The sequence below is a fragment of the Dreissena polymorpha genome, chromosome 1 (genome assembly GCF_020536995.1).
Source record: "Dreissena polymorpha isolate Duluth1 chromosome 1, UMN_Dpol_1.0, whole genome shotgun sequence".
NCBI classification, from domain to species: domain Eukaryota; kingdom Metazoa; phylum Mollusca; class Bivalvia; order Myida; family Dreissenidae; genus Dreissena; species Dreissena polymorpha.
The window spans coordinates 3137743-3160431 of NC_068355.1; the positions used below are offsets into that span (position 1 = coordinate 3137743).

A 22689-nucleotide genomic window follows, 5' to 3' on the forward strand; every position below is an offset into this window, starting at 1 on the left:
GTTTTGACGTCAGGAAGCTGTATCCATCCATACCCAAAAAAGAAGGGTTAGAAGCCTGCAGGGAAGCATTGAACGCGCGCTCCAACCCACTAGTCACTTCAACTGATGATATGATTGACGTAATCACGACAGTTTTGGAAAACAACAATTTCAGTCTAAATGAAAACAACTACGTACAGACAGATGGAGTGGCGATCGGCTCAAAACTAGGAAAATTTTTTGCGTGTAGCTATATGCGGAAGTGGGACGAAAAGCTCATGACAGCGTGTAAAGTACCGGCATTTTATAAGAGGTTTATAGATGATGGCTTTGGAATATATATAGGTACCGCGCCTGAACTTGAGGCTTTTACCATACATGCCAATTCAATACACAAAAATATTCAAGTAGACCTTCGGTATAGTCCGCGTAGTATAGTTTTTCTAGATACAACCGTACGGATGCGAAACGGTCATATCTACACAGATCTATATGTAAAGCCCACGGACAAACAGCTCTACATACGTAAAGACTCATGCCACCCCCCAAGCAATAAAAGATCTTTAGCGTATGGACTTGGATTGCGGATACGAAGAATATGTGAGCAGGAAGGTGATTACAACAAACATAGAAATGACCTAAAACTACAATTAAGAAGACGCGGGTACAGCGGGAAATTCGTAGAAGGCCAGTTACAGAAGGTAGATGCGCTGTTGCGCACAGATTTACTGGAAAAATCAAAAAAACAAACGCAAAACGACAGAGTTCCTCTTGTAGTCACGTTTTCTAGTCTTCTTCCCAACGTACACAGCTTTGTACACAAACATTTAAACGTGCTATATAGATCAGACAGGATGCGCGAAGTTTTCAGTAAACCGCCTTTAGTAGCATACCGTAGGGACAGAAACCTCTGTGATACCCTGGTACACAAGAAGACAAGCAATGCTACCTTCATCACACACATATGTGAGACAAACTGCACATGCTGTAACAAACTGACGACAAGTGACATTCAAGACACAGACGGCAAAATTACTGACAGCACGTGCAAAAATGTTACTTGTCGCATGAGAAACGTGATATACGGTATAGGATGCAACAAGTGCGAGTGTGTTTTTTATGTTGGGGAGACGGAAAGGCAAATCCGAGAGCGCACGAGTGAACACTTGCGAGACGTTCGCCTGCATAAAGAAAAGCCCATCACTACCCACTTCGATTCGAGCCACTGCGATGACAATATGTACTTCTCGGTCCTGGAGACGCTAAATATCGCTGGACGACAAGAGCGTGTAATTAGAGAAGCGTTGTGGATAAACAGACTAAAAACTATGAAACCGTTCGGATGTAATGTAAATGACAGTGTGTTCCAGTCGGCAACATTAATAGACAGCACATAATGCTTATAATAAATAATAATATTTATGTTTATTTTATAAACATTATATATATTATGTTTATGTATATTGTGAACATGTATATGTGGTATATATATATATATATATATAATATATATATATATATATATATATATATATCTATATATATATATATATATCTTATTTCTTTCTTTATTTCTATCTCTCTATCTATCTGTATCTCTATCTGTCTCTCTCTGTCTCTCTCTCTCTCTCTCTCTCTCTCTCTCTCTCTCTCTCTCTCTCTCTCTCTCTGTGTGTCTCTCTCTGTTTCTCTCTCTGTCTCTCTCTCTCTTTCTCTCTCTCTCTGTGTCTCTCTCTCTCTCTCTCTCTCTCTCTCTCTCTCTCTCTCTCTCTCTCTCTCTCTCTTTCTTTCTTTCTCTCTCTTTCTCTCTCTCTCTCTGTCTGTGTCTGTGTCTCTCTGTATGTGTCTATATGTATATATATGTATGTGTGTTTGCGTATGCGTATATGTGGGTATATGAGTATAATATCTATATACTAATATATACACAGCGTATAATTCATAATATGCAGCGACTTCCGAGTATTGGCGCGTAACGTCACGTTCACGTCGGGTAACGTTACGTCATTTATTTATATTATTGTATTTACTTCCGTTATGATCGACAGAAGAAAAGATGTAAAGTTGTCTTAATAATCGTTTACTGAAGAAGGCCTTTGGCCGAAATATTTAATAAAAGAGTAAATGTATGAAGTTTTAATAATTTCCTCCCTCTGGAGATCCAATACATAGAGTATCAAAGTTCAGTTTCCGTGCCCCGAGAATTATAGTCTTATCGACCATCAAAAACCCTCGTCAAACAGGTCAGACATGATAATATAGTCTACGGTGTTTCCTACCACATGATTTAATCGGCAAATTAGCGAATCAGCCAATTAACAATGAGTACGTGACCGACAGCAATATAACGAGGTGTCATATTGTAATAACAACATCGCGTGTAGATCAACACAGAACGGCGGAGATAAAAATATAAATTACTGCACCTGTCTTTGGAATACCATGTCCGAAATGAAGTTAACTTTTTATTTATGTTTGCGTTAGAGTAAAGATTTGGATAACATCTCTTTTCCAGTTTTTGTGACAAGGGACTTTAGAAGACATGTATTGTCAACCATATCTGTATAAATAGAAGTATTGTTTTAATTGCAATGAAATAACTATTGATTGTAAAATGTATAAAATGAGTATGCATAATGTTGCTTGTAAATTATGTACGTTGTGGAGTAGGATGCACTCGATACATAAACACATTTTGACGTGGCAAATTAAGTATATTGAACGGAATAAATAAACAATATAAACGACTATGAAATGTGAATGTACCTTAAGCGTTTGCTAAATATAATGTGCATTATACAAATAATATCCGACCACGAACGTTTACAATGTCTAAACGTTTTCATTTCATTTCACCACTAAACTTGTTTGAGATATATGTTCCATTATTTCGGCTAATTTTCTTTTAACTGAAACTTATGTCTATTTTTTTCTACCGGGTGTTGGTTTATGTGTAATATGGTCCTGTCTTCACTTATGTGTCTCATTTGTTCAAACTAAATGCGAATAATTTAAATACAGATTACTTTGCATGACAAGTTGCAAAACAGTTATATGTTAATTTGTAAAGGCCAAGTAAAATCTAACAAAAGAATCGGCAAGTAATGACTCTTGAGCGATGTCGCACGAAGAAAAAAGTCGAAACTTAATACTTTTATGTAATATATTAACGACATATAGGAGGTCTGAGGAGCTACAATGTAGACATTTGCAACAGCTCTGAAAGAAACAAATACCTGAAATACATTTCAGTCTCTAAGACGCTCTGCAACTGGCAGGAGTGAAACACCTAGGCAGGCATAAAAACAGCAATACAGGTAAAGCATGTTCGCAGCTATGCTGGTGATTACTGCCTTTTCTTTGTTGGTAAAGATGAAATAGAAAATTCTATAACATGTTTTTCTTGACAATAATTTTATGTCTAAACGTCATGCTAGTAATAACCCTTAGTAAGAATCGGTGCTGGTAAAATTATTTGGAAAAATAAAATCATTGAAACGTGTTGGGGATTAATTAAAGGACAAGCCATAAACAGCTTACAACCTTTCAAGAATCATCTAATGGATGATTTATTAATGCAGTTTCCTTGATTGACATATTGTTAGCATGGTCACAAATAAAAGCTTTTTCTAAGACTGATGCGCAATAAGTTAGTTTACTATACAATAGCATCGATCGCTAAAGATATTCTGGTTAAAGTGCTGGATTTACTCACATCAAGGAGTAATATAGTAATTATTAAACGTAGTAGAGCTATGTAGACTGTTCAAGACATCTCTCTTCTCTCACTAAGGTCACTGAAAAAAATGGCTTAAATTGATGGATAATTTAATCATTTAGTTCGCCATTACACAGCCATTGTTGACACATGTATTATAGATGATAAATACTATTCTAAAATAAAAGTATCTCTTTACGCTATCATGGTTTTGGGCAACTAATTTAATCAATCGCCATCGACAATGCCCACATTTAAGTTAAATATAGTGGAAAATACATGTTTTGTTTAGACAGAAGAACACGAACTGAACACAGATCATCAAGTGCAGTCAAAATGTCAAGGAAGTATTTCAGGTTAGAGATCAGCTAAAAAAGAAAAGAAAAACAGGTGGTACATACAGTAGAGGCATGGCTGGCAAAACTTATGTGGGAATATTATAAGGAGGTTCCTAGATCATCAAAGCTACACACTGAAGTTTAATACAAAGTATACATTGCCAAGTTGTAAAAGGAACACATAATTCTCACAAAAACATATCCAGGTATTACAATAAAATAGATTCTCTGTTTAAAAAGACGTTATTATGGCTGTAACGGTCATTTAGATATTCAGAACAGAGGCATGGTGACGACCGTAGTTCTTTCCTACACCTACGGCTAACTTATTCTGATGAAACTGTTAGTTTTCATGATTAAACGTATTTGATGAAGCTCACATGTGCTCAACTTGCACATGGTGAGAATTGGGGCACCTTTTTCCGACGTTCCTAGTTTTTCGTTTTGTATTTAAACGCCAACACCTTATGCAGGTGTGTAACACACTATAAGGTTCCGCTTATAAGATTTTTCGAACCATACTCTTTTGGTCGAAACGTGCCATGCCTTTAAGATTAAATGATTAAGATAGAAAATATTGAAACATCTTTAATCACAGGCTAATATAAATCTTGAATTAACATGTATAATCTATGACGCTAGTTTACTCTGGTGCACTGTTCTTACTATACCTTTAAAACATAGATTTCTGAGTCAAGTTAATTTTCACCTATTTACTGATTGTTCGAACTGTTAACTCGAGAGCACGAGTATTGAAAATTAGTTCATACTTGATTTTGTAAGCGTTGAACACGCAGCGTTAAAACATTTGAATCAAGTGCTGAACATTTTGATGATAAAGTAGAGGAACATTTTGCGACAGGAATATTTTGTCAAGTAGAGATTTTTTAAATCCTCATTTACCTAATTGTACAGTATAACATGGCCATACAAATCGTTAAAATCATGTAACTATCAAATAGATTCATGAAGCACGCACTGTGACTTTATTAATTGTGAAAATAGTCAATTATGTTTTATAAGTCGCGAACATTTCATGGTGTGGATACGACGTCCGGTTAATACCTTTTGTGGTGTGATATGAAAATAAACCAAAAATCAAAGACTTTAAAAAGTTCGTTTTTAGGATTACGATGAGTAATCGTTCAAAGAGAGACAAAAAAATAATCAACTATAAGAAATTGAACACTTCAGGGATGGCGGACGTGGGCGAACCTAGTTAAAAAAATCGAAAAGTCGACCGAAGTAACCCATCTAGAGGCTACATGAGAGGTTAACAACAAAATCGTCATCCAGTTGCTTGATAAAGAAATAGATAAAGATGAGCTTCTTTCTTGAAGGAATAAATCTAAAACCTGAAGAAAAAAGAAGAATAACTTTGTAAAAACAAGAATTCCACAAAACAAAAAAAACAGCTGGAAACACAGAACGCGAAGATAGAATCCCTGAAGGGTAAGGTAGAAGTACTTAATAACAGTAACACTTACAATAACACTAAAGGTAAAAGTAGTAAAAAGAGTGATCTTGAACATATGCTTATAATTGATGACTTGAGAAAAGATAAATTACTTTAAAGTAAATCTAGTAAAAAAAAACAAATATCAACGCTGGGTTTCATAGATGAATCTGAATCGTATGTTGAAACCATTAATAACTATTCCGAAAAAGTGTCTGTGTATTCTGATGACGATTCTAGCTCTAATTTAGAAACCTCTCAAATTAGTTCAAAACGGTCAGTCAAGGCAGTTAAAAGTAAAAAGTCAGGCATTGCAATTGCATCTAATGATAAAGATAAACATTTTCAAAGATACCCACACACATATCTAAGATATGAATTTGCAGTCAAAAACATGATATTTGAAAGTTTGGATTTAAATTTATGTATAGCATGAGAATTAGAAATGATAACTTACCCTAGAACCAAATCACAGAATGAAATGATAGATAGGAATTGCTCACACACATAATGCTTCTGAGTATGTCATATGAATTTGAAGGGCTGAAAAGTTATTATAATGTACCTAGAGAAATTGAACTCGGGAAGAAAAAATGGAATGATGAATTTCAATTTTAGAAATTGCTATTTTGAACGAAATACAAATGAAACATTCGAGCAACATCAAACCATCGATTTCTTCAACATTCAAAAGAAAGAAATAAGATTTTCTGAGTAAAGAAGAGTCAAATTGGTTGTGTGGGCTCTTTCAGAGAAACAAATGTCAACATAAAATACCACACATGTAAATAGGAAATGGTTCGCACTTCACTTTTGTGCTACATATTGATAAATGGATGATACCAAGCTACAACATCAAGAATGCTCCCAATAATGTCCCAATCGACTGATGTGACTCAACACTATTGATAATCGGTACATTGTTACCAATATACTGTTTTATATCAGAATCAGATTATTTACACTCTAATTTAAGTTAACACATGTGTTCATATTCAAAATCACGAAAAATGTGTTCATTTACACATAATTCAAATAATGATATACACAAGAAGGTAAGCAATTCATGAAAAAGTTAGAGCTTTGGCAAAATATAATTTTATTGTTGGTAAAATCGCAGTTTTCTTTTTGGTGCAGTAGACTATAATGATACATAAGAAACCATGCTTTCAGTTAAGGGGTATTATACTCATAGAGGAGCTAATGAATTTCCAGAAGCAATTTTAAATAATTTTTGAAATAAAACAGTAATTATGCTGTGTAAGGTCCTTTTAAATCTAATCCTTTTACTAGTTAAAAATCTACCCGTTAAACTATGTGCCAACAAAAGGATGACACAGATAGGAAAATTATTTTTGACCTGAGCTTTCCAAATGGTTCTGCCTTAAATGACTTTATTAACACGTCAGAGAATCTATAAACTTAGTGTTTCCACAAAAAGAAGACATGTGTGAATTGATAAACGAAAAGGGGAATGATTGTTTGTTGTTTAAAAGGATCTTAAAGGGTCTTTTAGACCGATACAAATTGTCCCGGAAATTATAATTAAGTGTCATTCATATACATAAAAGTTATTATTGTGTGATACTGTTTTATCCATGGGACCTAGGTCAGCAGCAAACATTTGCCCAAGAGTAACAAATGCTGCGGCATATATATTACTTAAACTTGTTGCAATTGTTCCAAATTATTTAGATGACATTGCTGGTGCTGAACAAGTACAATATGCTGCGTTTGCTGATTTATTTTTAGAAAATATTTTACAAAAATGTTGTTTGGAAGAACCTACAGATAAATCTGTAAACCCAACTTCACGAATGATTTGCTTAGGTGTTATGTACGATACTATTAAAATGACTATGGAAATATCACCAGATAGGTTGCTTGAAATAATGTTAGTGGAGAATTGGTTAAGAACGGAAGTTGCTTCTTTGAAAGAGATTCGTCAATTACTGGGCAAGCTGAACTTAGTTGGAGCGTGTGTTAAAGCGAGCCGAATATTTATAAACATACTATTGAACTGGCTTAGGGAGGTATATGCATTGAACTGTGAACAGATGGTTATGCAATACCATATGAAGTGAAGTTGATTTAAAATGGTGGAAAACATTTTTACCATTATACAATTTCGGTAGAAGGATGGTCTTCTCCAGATGAACCAATCTCGTGTGATTCTTGTTTAAGTGTTTGTGGGGATTCTTACAGTGACATTGCTTTCACGCATTTTCCCCACATTCATACACTAATAAGAATTACATATAAGTGCATTATAAATGAAGGCCATTGTTGTGTGTGTACATCTATGCCATATGACAATCAAAAGTAAAAGGAATTGTAGTACAATGTGATAACAAGGCTGTGTGAATGGCTTTAATTCAGGAAAAGCAACGTGTAAATGTATGCAAAAATGAGAGAAATTATATTTTTGCAGCTTTAAATAAATTTGAAATTAAGGCGGTACACATATCTGGTGTTAATAACAGGATAGCAGATCATGTGTCTAGGTCTCATTGAAATGAGTCATATAAAGACATTTGAAGATTTTACAAAAGACGTTGCTTTGTATAATTGTTTCGTACAAGAACAAGATTTTACACTTATAAATCCTTGGTAGTGTATCATGTTGTTTCAGACAGACAGATGTCTCAACTTTGTGAGGACTTGAGAGCATCGACAAGACGAGCATATTCTGTGGGATTCAGGAAAAAATTGAAGATCCAGTGGGAATCATTTCTTAGGTATTGCTGTGATTTTAGGATAGTTTTTCTTCCTGCATCAACCCCCTTTGAATCAGTTGATTCAATTTGTAATTATGTAAGTGGAGTTCGTACCATGCACCAAATCCTTGTTTTTTTTATATAAAGTAAACCATTTCATACTGAATCTAACCTTTAAAGGAGTTTCTAAGAATGCTATGTCATCAAGTTAAACTAGCTTTACCCATATCTACATAATGTTTGCTAAAATGTATGCGGTGTTAGATAATTCTGACATAAAGTCATCTTTTTTCTGGTGTTTATTTGTTTTCGCATTGTTTCTATACGCTACAGAATCTAATTAAGTTCCAACAATGTTACAAGACCTAACGATCCTAAATTCTTAATTAGGGACGATGTTTCTATTGAACAGCATAAGTAATCGGTTAAAATAAAATGGCTATACAATACGGACAACGTGTATTAAGCAGCCCATTAGTAGTTGTAAACAATTCACCGTTGTGTCCCGTGACAGTCTTTAAGGATTTGATAAGTAAATTCCTCCTGGACCTGGATCTCCTCTATTTGTATTGAAGTCAGGAAAACCAGTCACATATAACATTTACTTAAAAAAGCTGCGTAAAATTTTATCGAATGCTTATTACACTCACTCTTTTAGAAGTGGCTGTGCTTCTTTTGTATTCAGATTAAATGTATCTGCTGAAAAAATTCATCTTTAAGGTGAATGGTCTTTAGAAGACAAAGTGGAGATTGCTAATTTCATATCGGAACATAAAAATAACATGTTGAATACACTTGGAGACTTTTCTAACGCATCACTTAATCATATCAATATAGCTCACTTATTTTTTAACGGATTGTGTTACCATGAATAATTCAACGCATATCTGATAATTCCTGAAAATTTAAATGAAATTGAAAAACAGCAACATAAACAACTTAAGAAATTAAAAACGTCACTTCAAAAGTTAAATTCGCAAACTCGTACAACGTTAAATAACAACAATGTGAAAAGCAAAACGCATAAAATTACACGTCTTAATGACTGACCAGCCTGCAACATACCGATTGAGTCCTTGCGCTCCTGAATATTAATACGCGCCATATTGTTTTTCTTTAATTAATGTTATGTTTTTCTTGTGTAAACATTCACCTAGAATGATGAAATTGAAATTAAATTGGAATAACATGTACATTTTTATATCGCGTTTTAATTTACTTGGTGACATTTCTAACGAAAAACTTACATATCTCAGTAATGAGTGAATATTTTAGTATAAAATTGCACATGCAATAATTCGACTACATTATGTACAAGCTTACGATAAAATCATTTATCAGTGACGATCTGACGCTTTAGCAAGTGGGATAGGAAGCTTGCAAAATGCAAAGTGTGCGATTGCGCTCCTGAATATTCATATGAGCTATATTGTTTTGTAAATTAATTTAATTTTTTTTTTGTGTGTAAGAACCCACCTTAAACAATTAAATGGAAATACAACTAGAATTATATCGCGTTTCACAATTTCCACGTGCAAAAATATGGAACCACACCTACACCACGTGCTAAAGCGTCCATTCGTCACGGATGAATGATTTTATCGTGAGCTTGCACACGCCGGGTATGCGGATACTTTGATGACAGATGGCACTTCGATACCAGAATACAAAAGCCACGCGCGAGAGTTGAGTTCTTCAGCTTTTTTGCATTTATGTTCTGTTCATTTGGTTTTCAGACACGTGACATGGTTTGGTCGATTAATTGTATAGTACTTCGTATTGCAGAGCAAGAAAGTCGTGTAAAAAAACAGTGGATTATAAAAAAGAGATAAAATTTCATCGATAATCGTCATGAATTCGATGATCATTACGTATTTCAACAAAATAAAAATACTTGGAAATCAATCAAAAACGTGTCAACTAATCGAAATAAAAGATCAATATGTCCATTAATGTCACCACATGTTAAATGTTAGTTGAATAAGGTATTATAGGAAATTCAAATGTTTTAAGAGTCGGATGCCAAATGTTCATGGACACTTCTTTTACCGATCATCTCAAAGACGATGGCACTTTGATTCCAGATAACTCGACACTTTTTACCAGATATAGCACACTCTATTTAGTGAATCAGAATTCGCTGTGGAATACTGCTATAGTAAGAAGGCAATAAATAAAAATGTATGTACTGACGTAAATTAATCAAAGCGCTGAACGGACTGAATTTGATCGCTATTGCATAATCTTAGAAGCAACTCAGTTTTCAAAGTAATGTTATAGCTTTTTATATCGCAAGTTTGAAAGGAACACAACCCATTCAAATTTTAAAGAGTGTGTCTTAAAGGGATCTTTTCACGTTTTGGTAAATTGACAAAATTGAAAAAAGTTGTTTCAGATTCGCAAATTTTCGTTTTAGTTATGATATTTGTGAGGAAACAGTAATACTAAACATTTACCATTGTCTAATATAGCCATTATATGCATCATTTGACGATTTAAAAAACTGAAAATTATAAAGCGTTGCAACGCGAAACGATTGAATAATTTGGAGAGTTCTGTTGTTGTCGTTTAATTTTGTGAAACTACGAAGATTGCTTATATAAGGTATATGTCACTTGTACATGATTGGCATGATGGCCGAGCGGTCTAATTGGTTTTTACTCCAGGACATTGGGGGTCACTGGTTCGAGCCCTGCTGCCGGCTTCTTTTTTTTTTCTTTTTTTAAATTATATTTTCGATTTCTACTAGAGCTTTGTAGATCCAATGTTTACATTTATCAATATAAAGCATTTAATGACAAACTTCAAAACATGCCAAAATCTGTGAAAAGGCGCCTTTAAAGCACATGTCTAGATATGTGTGACTGTTTATCATCATATTTATGTTATAGAGATAACTTATACAAAATAACAACAATATGTCTTTTTTCACAAATTGTCGCTGCACTGTCAACCATCTTCAGAATTGTGGTTGCCTTGCTAAAGAATAACAAGCCTATAATCATGTACATGTTGTGATATATGTTTCTAATACTTTATATATTTTTTTTTACATTATTGAGAAACAATTTTGCCCACATGATAGACTTTTAATGCAGCATTAAGCCCCGTTTTCCCTGAAAGCAGCCAATATGTACAGATTTCAATGATAAACTTACCAATGTCATCGCACAAGCTGTTTTAAACACTAGACTGGCCAATACGTCCTACAAGCTCTTAAACCTATTGTTTACATAATTACTAATTACAGGCTGTCGTCTGCTGCAGTGTACCGGTTAAGTATAAACAGAAACGCTTTAAGCATTAATTTTGTCGTCTGCTTAATTTGACTGGAGTTATCCACACAGGCAGTCATAGGTTACGGGCCCTTCCGTAGCTAAGGCATACTGATTTGCAAAATTGCGTCTGCATTATTTGTGAGCTTTGCTCACAAATAAAAATGTTTTTGGTATTAAACAGTATTGTATTAAATTCTCAAGCAAAACACATTAAAACTTGAGCTACGCTGGTCGAAAGACCATTAGACTCATTTTCGCATGACGCGGCTATGAAAGTGTGATTCAAATGTTTGGAAAGAAAATTGCATGTTAATCAACTATTAACATACGCTATATTGCGATGATGGAGGACATAGCATAATTTGTATCTACTTATAATAATGTAGATCTATGGTTTGCCTATTATAACACACATTTCATGCGATAAATATGCGACTAACAAGTAAAAAAAACACAACACAATAGTTAAAAGTGATATTATGGGTATCTAGCAGTTTATAGTTGTCTATCGCAACCGTTGTTTATTTTTGGTGTTTTCACTTCATATACACTTATATTTGTTAATGCAGCATCAACATACTAAAACAATATCCCGGAAAGAGAAATATAATGCATTTCAATATCAACTGTACTTTCGTTTGACAACTGATCATGCATGTGAACCTAAATTGAGTTTTAGTGCAGATTCGTTCATACGACACAGAGACACACTTTTGTTTTTCGGATCATTTCGGCTTAGAGGACTGGGTGAGTCACGTAAGAATATCAAATATAAAATATATTTTTATAAACAACTGGTAGCATGATGAGTTGCAGATAATTGGTCAGTAATCATATTTAAACTAACTCTTTTGACCCGTTAATTCTTTTAAGCTTAATTCAACAGTGACAAATGCCCATAATATCACTTTAACTTTTGTTTTCAATTAAATTATTTAGAAACAACATTTCAAATTTATTTTAAACAACAGCAAGACTACCTTTTTAAAAGATAATGCTTGTTATATGTAATTGTTTTTTATAATCGGTTTTAGCGATAATGAAGCATTTTTGATGTCGTCTATCGTGTCCCTGTAGTAATTGTTGAACTCATATTCAACGTTTTATAAACTGAGAACTGTGAATACAAACAAGCGTAACCTATTGCGTTGTTATCACCCGTGCAATTGGACTCTCATTAGTTTATCGACAGGTGCATCTATTAATAGCCTAAAATTATGAATGAACTGAGCAAATATACTACGTCATGAAGACGTAGCAGAAAGTGGACTAATTTATTCATTCATAAACAATCTCTTCCGCGACAGGTGTAATAAAATCATTGTTTATTGATTCGTTTATATATAAGCTCCGTTCGAAACTATTACATTTAACACGATATTCGTATAATGTTTCCATTTGTAAATGAATATGGTTGGAGAACTCAAACCTCTTTCATAAATTAAACAACTCTTTCTCGCGCGGATACGGCATGTGTAAAGCGTATTTAGGCTCCCCGTAGATAAGCCGAAGTGATTTGAAATGTTGCGTCTGCATTATTTGTGAGCATGCTCACAAATAAAAACGAATTACCGAAATATGTTCTGATCCCTTTGGAATATGATCATAAAAGGGAAAGCGAAGTGTAAAGCTCAATATAAAGGGGGTTTTCCAATCTCTTTTAAATTGTGTGGCCTAGCATACGTATCGTCTTCATGATTCGATTCTAATGAGCACTATCGACAAAGCATTTTATGAGGTGTATTTGCCGCTTTAAGACCCATTGCTCCCCTTATCTAGAGTCCTGCTATAAGTTCAATTGAACACAGTCGTGTTGATCCACATGATCCGTTGTATTTACAATTCTCTGAATCTCATTAAACCACTCAAAAACAAGTTTATTTATTATTTATTGCTTATTATTTTGCTTTGTGTCCTTGTTCGTATAGTGCTTTGCATTTATAAAAATGTCTGTTTATATACATATTTTATATTTGTTTTCAGTTTGAATTGTTATCAACATATTTTATAATACGCTGATTGCATGGAACGCTTGTATTATGCTTTGAATGCTTTTGCATGAATATTCTGCGAATTATTACATGTGACTAATAATGTCATAAATGAAATTGTTTGTATGATCAAATTATCTATAACATTTAAATTAAATCTTGTTCGAATCGGAAATTCAATATTATTTGAATTAATTTCGCTGTGTTAAAATGACAATTGAGTTTGTTATTTATTGTGCTTATTACTTAATATAATTTCTCTCTTAAGGCAACTCATGGACCAGAAGTTTAATATTGTGTGCGTAATTGTGTCTTGTTCATGCATAGTTTTTTCAAATAATACCCGTGGGTTAAAAATTGACCAGACCTCTATATCCATATGTTTTATATTATAGACATATACAGAAATTATGTAAGCAAAATATGCGCAGAAAACGCACGGGTCAGGAGAGTTCAGTATTTGGTGAGTCATTATATAATGATCATCGACATAGTTTGTTCGAGCTTGCCTTTAGGTGAAACATGTCCACGCCCAATGTTGTAAATACAAAATAAAAAAATAATATTCTGCTTAAAACAGCATTGGTTAAGCGCAAACTGTTTTTATTTTCGTCAAGTAGTAATAGTTTGGTATGCTATTATATTCATCCATTATCCTATTAGCCTATCACTTAATATGATGGATGAGAGATAGTGTGAAAGTGGTATGTGTGAGTGAATCAGTCGTGAGATGTTTTAACTAATAGCATGAAATAATTTCCAATTCACTATCAGTGTTACTTCACTATAAATGTGGCCAAGAACAAATACACAGCTATGACTACAAGTTGTAGATATAGTATTATAATTTAGTGAAGGTATTATAGGTACTTGTTGATTTTATTATTTTAATTGTATTTACGTGTATAACTGGTATAATTGTAATAATACGAGCATATAAAGTATAGGGTATTGTTTCAATTATCTGACTTATAATTTATCATAATTATTAAACTACTTTATGTAATCATATTAAAACTATCATCATTCTAATAAAAAATAAACCGACGAAAATCATATTGATGCGTTTATGGTTATGCATATTATCAGAAACCAGATACATAAAATACCATAGGCCAAAACTTGAAATGCTTCAGCGTTAACATAACCTGTATTTAATTGTATAGTGAATAACTTTAAAACTATGTAAATATGTCCCCGTTTTTGTTTTTCCAAATCATGACCCTGATGTAAATACTGATCACACCCAATGGGTAATATGATTTATATAGACTTGTTACTTATACAGTCATTACCATTAATTTCAAAAATTAATCAGCTATGAAAATACTTGCGTTGCAATTTTAATGTGTTACATAGAGCTTCGATATTTCTTACTTTACATCAAATAGTGGTCCGCTTAACTTTATTGCGAATCATGCTACTCGGGTAAAAACTTCCACGACCAAAGAGTCAAATGATGTGTATACATAAATACTTGCTTGCTATAAGCATTTCTCGTACCAGAAGGCCACGAAGTGTAATATTTTGTATCTAACATCGGAAAGTGTTCCTAAACTAATATTGTTTAAATCACGCCACGTGAAATGATGTATATCAAATTGTTATAGAGCAATGTTAAAATTAAATGACATCAGATTCTGATTATTGACAGTGTCCAAATCACGCCCGGCTGCAAACGTGGGCGATATTCGGCTATCTTTATCATAGTAGTTCATTCTAATTGTGGATACTGCAATGAGTTTGAGTCTTTTTCAGTACAACGGGATAATTCCCCCAGCCTTCAATCTAAAATTGTTAAGCTTGAAACTCCGACCGATTCACTTCAGATTTGACACAATTACAACACAAATAAATCTTGTACAAAAGTAGGATACCGAACATCGATATATATGAAAGATACAAAATACAAATACAAATACATCCTAAAAACCAACGTTTCTGAGAGTCGTTGTTACACATTGTGCAAAATCACAGACTGGAGTGCATAGCGTAACTATTCCATACTTGTATATAGTTGGTTCCATATGCATGACTTTGTACGTGATAAATTCGCAAGAACAATATGACAATTTCAACAAACGATTCTCAAATTTGGTCATGTCACATGAGCTGGTGGTTATTGGCAGCCAACAATTTGGCGGTCAACTAACTTTCATTAGAACATTTACATGGCACGAGTGTTCAAGAACCAATAATGGGTTAAGGAGGTCCTGTAAACACGGAGATTATATAGGGACATAAGGGCTAACCACAAGACAGCATGGTTCGTGGTACACCGACCTGAATTACAGTCGGTACTTTCGTATTACATGTTCTGCCTTTGGTGTAACATAAGTTCTGTTATTCTGATCACAAAATCAATTGTAGCTCAAGACACAAATTGCGAAGGTTTAAAATGTGTCATATGTCCCAGAAATATAGTCAAGGGTGCAGTTAATAAATGACTGAATAAAACTGTACCAATCTTCATCATGAGTTTTTCAAAACAAAGTTTTATCTTGTACCTTTACCATGAATTATAATCGGAAATTATGTGTTAAAATCAATCCTTATGATACGAGCGAACGAAGAAGAAACGAAAAAAAAAGAGATTTAAACTTTAATTATAACCTTTACTTTCTACCAAGGACCACGATACATGAATATCAAAATCTGCCAGACATGGCAAATGAACGAAGCGATAGCAAAAATGAATGACATTTATACCTTGAATGGTGATCGTGATATTGCACACCGGAGCATGGGCTGTGTATTGACACATTCCATGGCATTCGGAATTATACTATGCACGTATATGAAAATCCTCTCAGACATGTACAAACAGCAGAAAAGAAATGTTAAGACCTTTGAACTTAGAATTGGTGTACAAATCGGTGTTATGTCATCATGCATAATAAACCAAAGTTTTATTTTAAAACTATGTGTCATTTACAAGTACGAAACTGTAACGAACGATTCAAATTGCCTTTGCCTTGATATGAATATTCACCGAGGAGCATGGTAGTTTCACACGAAACATCGCATTGAATCACGAATTATAATAGTTAAACTTTTCCTGAATTGAGGGCAGACAGCACTTTGCTCTATTAAATATTAAGCGATTGCAAATATTTAATTTCTAGAAGTGTATACTAATTAAACAATACGGAAAATACGGAATCATATACTGTTAATTTTAATATACATGCATATTCTATACGTTTCTAATCATCGAGTTAAACATCAAAGAAATATTTTAGTTCACAACAAAATGAGTTTACGTGTTATATTTGATAGCTTGGTTTCTCGAAATAATGTCGGAAATTTACGACATATAAAAAACAACAACTGAATTTCCTTAGAATTATGCTATCCACTAATTCTACATATGATCGTATATTATCCGCAAGTAAAAATCAGGCTTGAAATGAGTAATCATGTAGCTTACGGTGTGAGGATAGGAATGTAGCCGGTGTATAAGATACAGACTACATTTCTGCACCGTGGATCATAACCTTTGAACCTGCCTAATGGTACTCACATGTCTCTCAATGTTCTCGTAATTTTCGGCCACATATCTCTTTATCTGTAATCATTAAGAGTTTTAATTTGTTACAAAATCACAATTTAGTTATACATCTAAAATAGCTGTTGGTGTTATTTCGGCCGTGTAAGTTAATCTTACGTACCACATACAGTCACAAATGGGATAATTTTAAGCATTTCCTTATGAGACCAGTTTACGACCAATAAGCAGCCCATGTGAATTGTTTATGCTCCCTAATCGCCAAAATAATTTGAGATTCCACATTGGCACCGTGTGAGGTGTACATATATCGACCTTGCTGAGACATTTAATGTACATCATAACTAAACACAAATATCTATGCATTAAAATCATGTTGGGTTCTTTACCAATATTGGAAAACATTGTTCACTGTCCTTGAATATTTCATCCAATTCCTCTGTAGCTTCTTTAAACTTGTCCAAGACGTGACGCATCTTCGCTCGTTTTTGTTTATAAAGCTCCCTGTTAAAATGTTCAAAATATTCTTACGGTCTTTGCGTTTCCCTTAAGCGAGTTTATACAATTTTAATGTTAACATTTAATTGTATCAATCATAAACCACTGGATTGCTATGAACAAGAAATTAAAAATAATATATATTTACCATATTAAAATGGTTCCATTAAACAAATATAGCTTACAAAAATGAAATTCAAAACGACCAAGTATACGCCGATACCGATACCTGTACTCGTATTTGTTGCCGAACCAAAATGTGTGAATGTGTGTCGTATTGACAGATATACACACAGAAGTGGGAAGTTCATGCTATTTAATTTGATTTTAGCTCATTTAAAATGTATGTTTCATTAAAAAAGGGATTTTTTTTGCTACTCTTCTTATGTTTTAATTACCTAAAACAACTTCTTTTTAACCTGCTACGCAGAATAAGTAGTATCAGTGGTCGTCAACGCAGTAGTAGTTGTAGTAGTAGTAGTAGTAGTAGTAGTAGTAGTAGTAGTAGTAGTAGTAGTAGTAGTAGTAGTAGTAGTAGTAGTAGTAGTAGTAGTAGTAGTAGTAGTAAGGGTAGTAATAGTAGCAATAGGGGTAGGAGTAGAAGCGGTAGTAGTAGAAGTAGTATTAGTAGTAGTAGTAGTAGGAGTAATAGTAGTAGTAGTAATAGTAGTAGTAGTTGTAGTAGTAGTTGTTGTTGTTGTTGTTTTTGTAGTAGTCGTAGTTGTAGTAGTAGGAGTAGTAGGAGTAATGGTAGTAGTAGGAGTAATAATAGTAGAAGTAATAGTAGTAGTAGTAGTAGGAGTTGTTGTTGTTGTTTTGTAGTAGTAGTAGTAGTAGTAGTAGTATGAGTAGTAGGAGTTATGGTAGTAGTAGGAGTAGTAGTAGTAGTAGTAGTAGTAGTAGCAGTAGTAGTAGTAACAGTAGTAGTTGTAGTAGTAGTAGTAGAGTAGTAGTAGCAATAGTAGTAGTAGTAGTAGTAGTAGTTGTAGTAGTAGTAGTAGTAGTAGTAGTAGTAGCAGTAGTTGTAGTAGTAGTAGTCGTCGTAGTAGTAGTAGTAGTAAGTAGTAGAAGTAGTAGGTAGTTAGTAGTAGTAGTAGTAGTAGAGTAGTAGTAGTAGTAGTAGTAGTAGTAGTAGTAGTAGTAGTAGAAGTAGTAGTAGAAGTAGTAGTAGTAGTAATAGTAGTAGTAGTTGTAGTAGAAGTTGTTGTTGTTGTTGTTTTTGTAGTAGTAGTGGTTGTAGTAGTAGGCGTAGTAGGAGTAATGGTAGTAGTAGGAGTAATAATAGTAGAAGTAATAGTAGTAGTAGTAGTAGGAGTTGTTGTTGTTGTTTTGTAGTAGTAGTAGTAGTAGTAGTAGTATGAGTAGTAGGAGTTATGGTAGTAGTAGGAGTAGTAGTAGTAGTAGTAGTAGTAGTAGTAGTAGTAGTAGTAGTAGCAGTAGCAGTAGAAGTAGTAGTAGTAGTAGTAGTAGTAGCAGTAGTAGTAGTTGTAGTAGTAGTAGTAGTAGTAGTAGTAGTAGTAGTAGTAGTAGTAGTAGTAGTAGTAGTAGTAGTAGTAGTAGTAGAAGTAGTAATAATGAGTAGGGTTAGTATTAAGAGAAAAGTTACAGTATTATGTCAAAGTAATTTCCTTCAGCATTGAGGACGATATTGAAAACCTTATCCATCGTTTCCTCAGGAAATCAAATTTGAATATAACCAAAATCAATTAAATACCTGTAGAATATTGGCCGTGCGCACACATTTGACATAATGACTTAACATACAGCTGAGTCGCATGATGCAGAGCATATTACTGTACACGAGAGACATATTTAATTTTTAAATGTTATTGTATACGTTAGAAAGTTTAACATTTAAGTAAATGAGCAGTATCTTAAATAAACAAAACATTATTTTCATAAAGTTATTTAAAAGATTGATAAGTGTATGGATATGAAATCATTATTTTAATCATTAAGCTTTTGAATGAAGTTAAGGGCTTCACAGATCGTTGATCGTGCATTGTAACGAAATTAAATTGAGTAGTATAATATATTAAGCAGCATAACCAATATAAACACAAAGGATATCTATACTTAATGCCCAATAACATTATATTGCTTGGACTGAGGTCAATATACTCTGTTTGACTGCTTGGCTAGTCGCTGTAATCGCAAATTGCTTTTTAGAATTAAACCAACCTTTCACTATTCAAATGAACAATTCTTTGATCGATTGCCATAACCATGTCCTCGCAAATGTCTTTTACACTATGCTTTCGATCCTGTAGAATAGGCGCACGATCCTCGAGAATTAAGCTCTCAGCCGTTATCTTGTCAATGATTTTTCGAAACTCCGGCTCAGTCTCTTGGTGGTCACCAATTACCTGTGCAATGATAAAGACGAACATTATTTTACATCTTGGCAAAACAAAATATTACTCAGAAGTATGAACATCGTTTGTTCCTTTAAGTTTAATGAAATCTTAATTTGAAAAGTGATAGCAGTCGTTTTTGCTCACCAGAATTCTCTTCTTAATGACACTCATTTAATGTGGACTTTTGATATCGGGTATCAGTTATTTTCAAATTTAATGTTTCTGTAATAATGCTCTGTTGCTTCACAGCTAACTGGTTTACCCAAAAGTGAAAGTGACATACTTTTTTATTGTATTAAGAAAAAATAGGTTAGCGATTTAGATAATCACAGAACGAAGTAGTCTTTAAATATCCTGCGAAAACAAATTAGTAAAAACATCTGATTTCATGTAACCATACCTTCATTCCTTTATAATTGACATATTGCCCTCAAAGTTGAAAGGCGTCATGCTTGCTTTTTGGTATTGTCCGCTTTTTATTGTGCAGAAACGAATTTCATATGTGAATAAACTGCGTCATTGAACACTGTCAGCACAATATATATATATCTGCTTTCTTCCCCGAGTATCCAACACGCTTTTGGATGTTACCAGTTCAAAACATTTTTAGATAGCGTTTGAAACAATGCTATGTTTAAATTAAACCCCCTATGTCACTGGTATTAAACTTCAATTATCTTTTTCAAAGGCTTCTATGACATTATATCAAACGAAAACTAATATCATGTTTGAAACCCATCCGAACTTTATAGTTGACCTGCTAATCTTAGAATATATCGCCAAATCGTTCTTGATATAATGTGGAAATTAAATTATCACCAACCAAACGCCTGACCGACCGACGTATTGACTGACTAGTAAGTTAAGAAATATACACCACGACTTCGAGTGTACATTGACTGCTTTTGACTATTATTCATGACATTTAGAAATAAACTGGTTGAAGTATACAATTTAGGTGATTACCGTTTGCTTGATCTGCAGCTGGCTGTTCAGTTCAGCTACCTGACCACGCAGCATTGCATTTTCATTCCACATCGTCATCGCCTCCAACATTAATGTTCTGATCAACAATAAATAGGCATCGTAAAAATAAGGAAATGGTTAACAACAATGACAAACAACAAAACAAATACATAGTGATAGATTCTGTATTGCATCAGATAATTACTACAACAAGATCGATACAGTCAAGATGAACATTGTCACAAATGTAACTAGGACAGTCCCTTAAGAAACAATAGCACAGTCGTTAGAACTGAAACATCTGTCACCATAATATCATAGTACACACATTGAATAATCCCAACAATTACAGTTTAAAAGTGTTTTATAAAAAAAAATTCTTCATTTGTTACGAAACGAGGTAAATTTAATTGTTTTAAGTAAATCATTTACAACTGAGCTCCATTGCTTGTGAATAAACTCGATTTTTGTTGGGTGATACGCTCTTCTTGTTCCGTTAATTTGCTTTTAAGTTCTTCCATTGTCTTGGTCAGTGAGAAGTTTTGACCCTGCATCGCCTGAAAACATCAGAAGTTCCAATGTATCGTGCTTTTATTTGTTGCTTTAAACAAAATCATTTTCAACATGTGTTAAATAATCTTTAGTCATATAGGCTTGCAGCACAAAGCTGTAAACGAGATAAATGTTACCCCGAGGGATCAATTGATTTTGAGATGTTGAAATGTTAATCTTGAAATTGTGTGAGTGCGATTAACTCATTACTTTTTAAAGTCCTCACATGGGCCAGGGAGATATATGAAGTATGCTTAAATAAGCTGCGTCCTTAAACATTGACAGTAACATGTACAATTATCTGCCTTCTCCCCCAAGTATCCAACATGCGTTTGAATGATATAAGGTCAATAGCGTTTGAACTAATGTTATGTTTTAATTTAACCTCCTTTGTCACCAGTATACCAATTCAATTATGTTTTTTGAAACACCTCTTTGACATTATATCGAGCGAAAACTGATTTCATGTTCGAGGCCTTTATATTTGAAATGTAGATTGATATAGCATGGAAACTTTACGATCCCCACCAAAAGGACCGACCGGTCGACGTATTGAATGACTACTAAGTTAAATATACACCACAATGTCGAATGAACATACACTGCCTTGGAATAGTATACACGAAATTGAGGAATAAACTGGTTGAAACGTACACTTTAGTAGATTACCGTTTGCTTGATCTGCGGCTGGCTGTTCAGTTCAGCTACCTGACCACGCAGCATTGCATTTTCATTCCTCATCGCCATCGCCTCTTCCATAAATTTTCTGTTCACCAAAACATTAAAGGCATCGTTATAATAAGGAAATGGTTAACAACAATGACAAACAACAACACAAATACATAGTGATAGATTCTCTATTGCAAAAGATAATTACTACAACAAGATTGATACAGTCAAGATGAAAATTGTCACAAATGTAACAAGGACAGTTTCTTAAGAAACAATAGCACAGCCGTAAGAACTTAAACATATGTCACCATAATATCATAGTCCACACATTGAATAATCCCAACAATTACAGTTTAAAAGTGTTTTATTAAAAAAAATCTTTATTTGTTACGAAAGGAGGTAAATTCGATTTTTTTTTAAGTAAATCATTTACAACTGATCTCTATTGCGTGTGGAAAGACTCGATTCTTGTTGGGTGATACGCTCTTCTTTTTCTGTTAATTTGCTTTTAAGTTCCTCAATAGTCTTGGTCAGTGAGAAGTTTTGGCCCTGAAAACATTAAACAGAATTTCAGATGTAGTGTGATTTTTTGTTGCTTTAAACAAAATCCTTTTTAACATGTATTAAGTAATCTTAAGTTACATAGGCTTGCAGCACAA

The 22689-nt window shown here is 33.6% G+C and overlaps 1 protein-coding gene across 1 annotated transcript in view; it reads right to left on the reverse strand.

Moving 5' to 3' along the window:
* LOC127864897 (uncharacterized) overlaps positions 1 to 20897 on the reverse strand; it is a 31738-nt gene extending 10841 nt beyond the window's left edge. The window contains exons 1-4 of the mRNA XM_052404788.1: positions 20807 to 20897; positions 19665 to 19849; positions 17375 to 17489; positions 17001 to 17045 (exon numbers count right to left, since the gene is read on the reverse strand). Coding sequence (XP_052260748.1) covers positions 17001 to 17045; positions 17375 to 17489; positions 19665 to 19849; positions 20807 to 20896 — 435 coding nt within the window. The 5' untranslated portion in view covers position 20897. The remainder of the gene's footprint in view (positions 1 to 17000; positions 17046 to 17374; positions 17490 to 19664; positions 19850 to 20806) is intronic.
* Positions 20898 to 22689: the final 1792 nt, after the last annotated feature.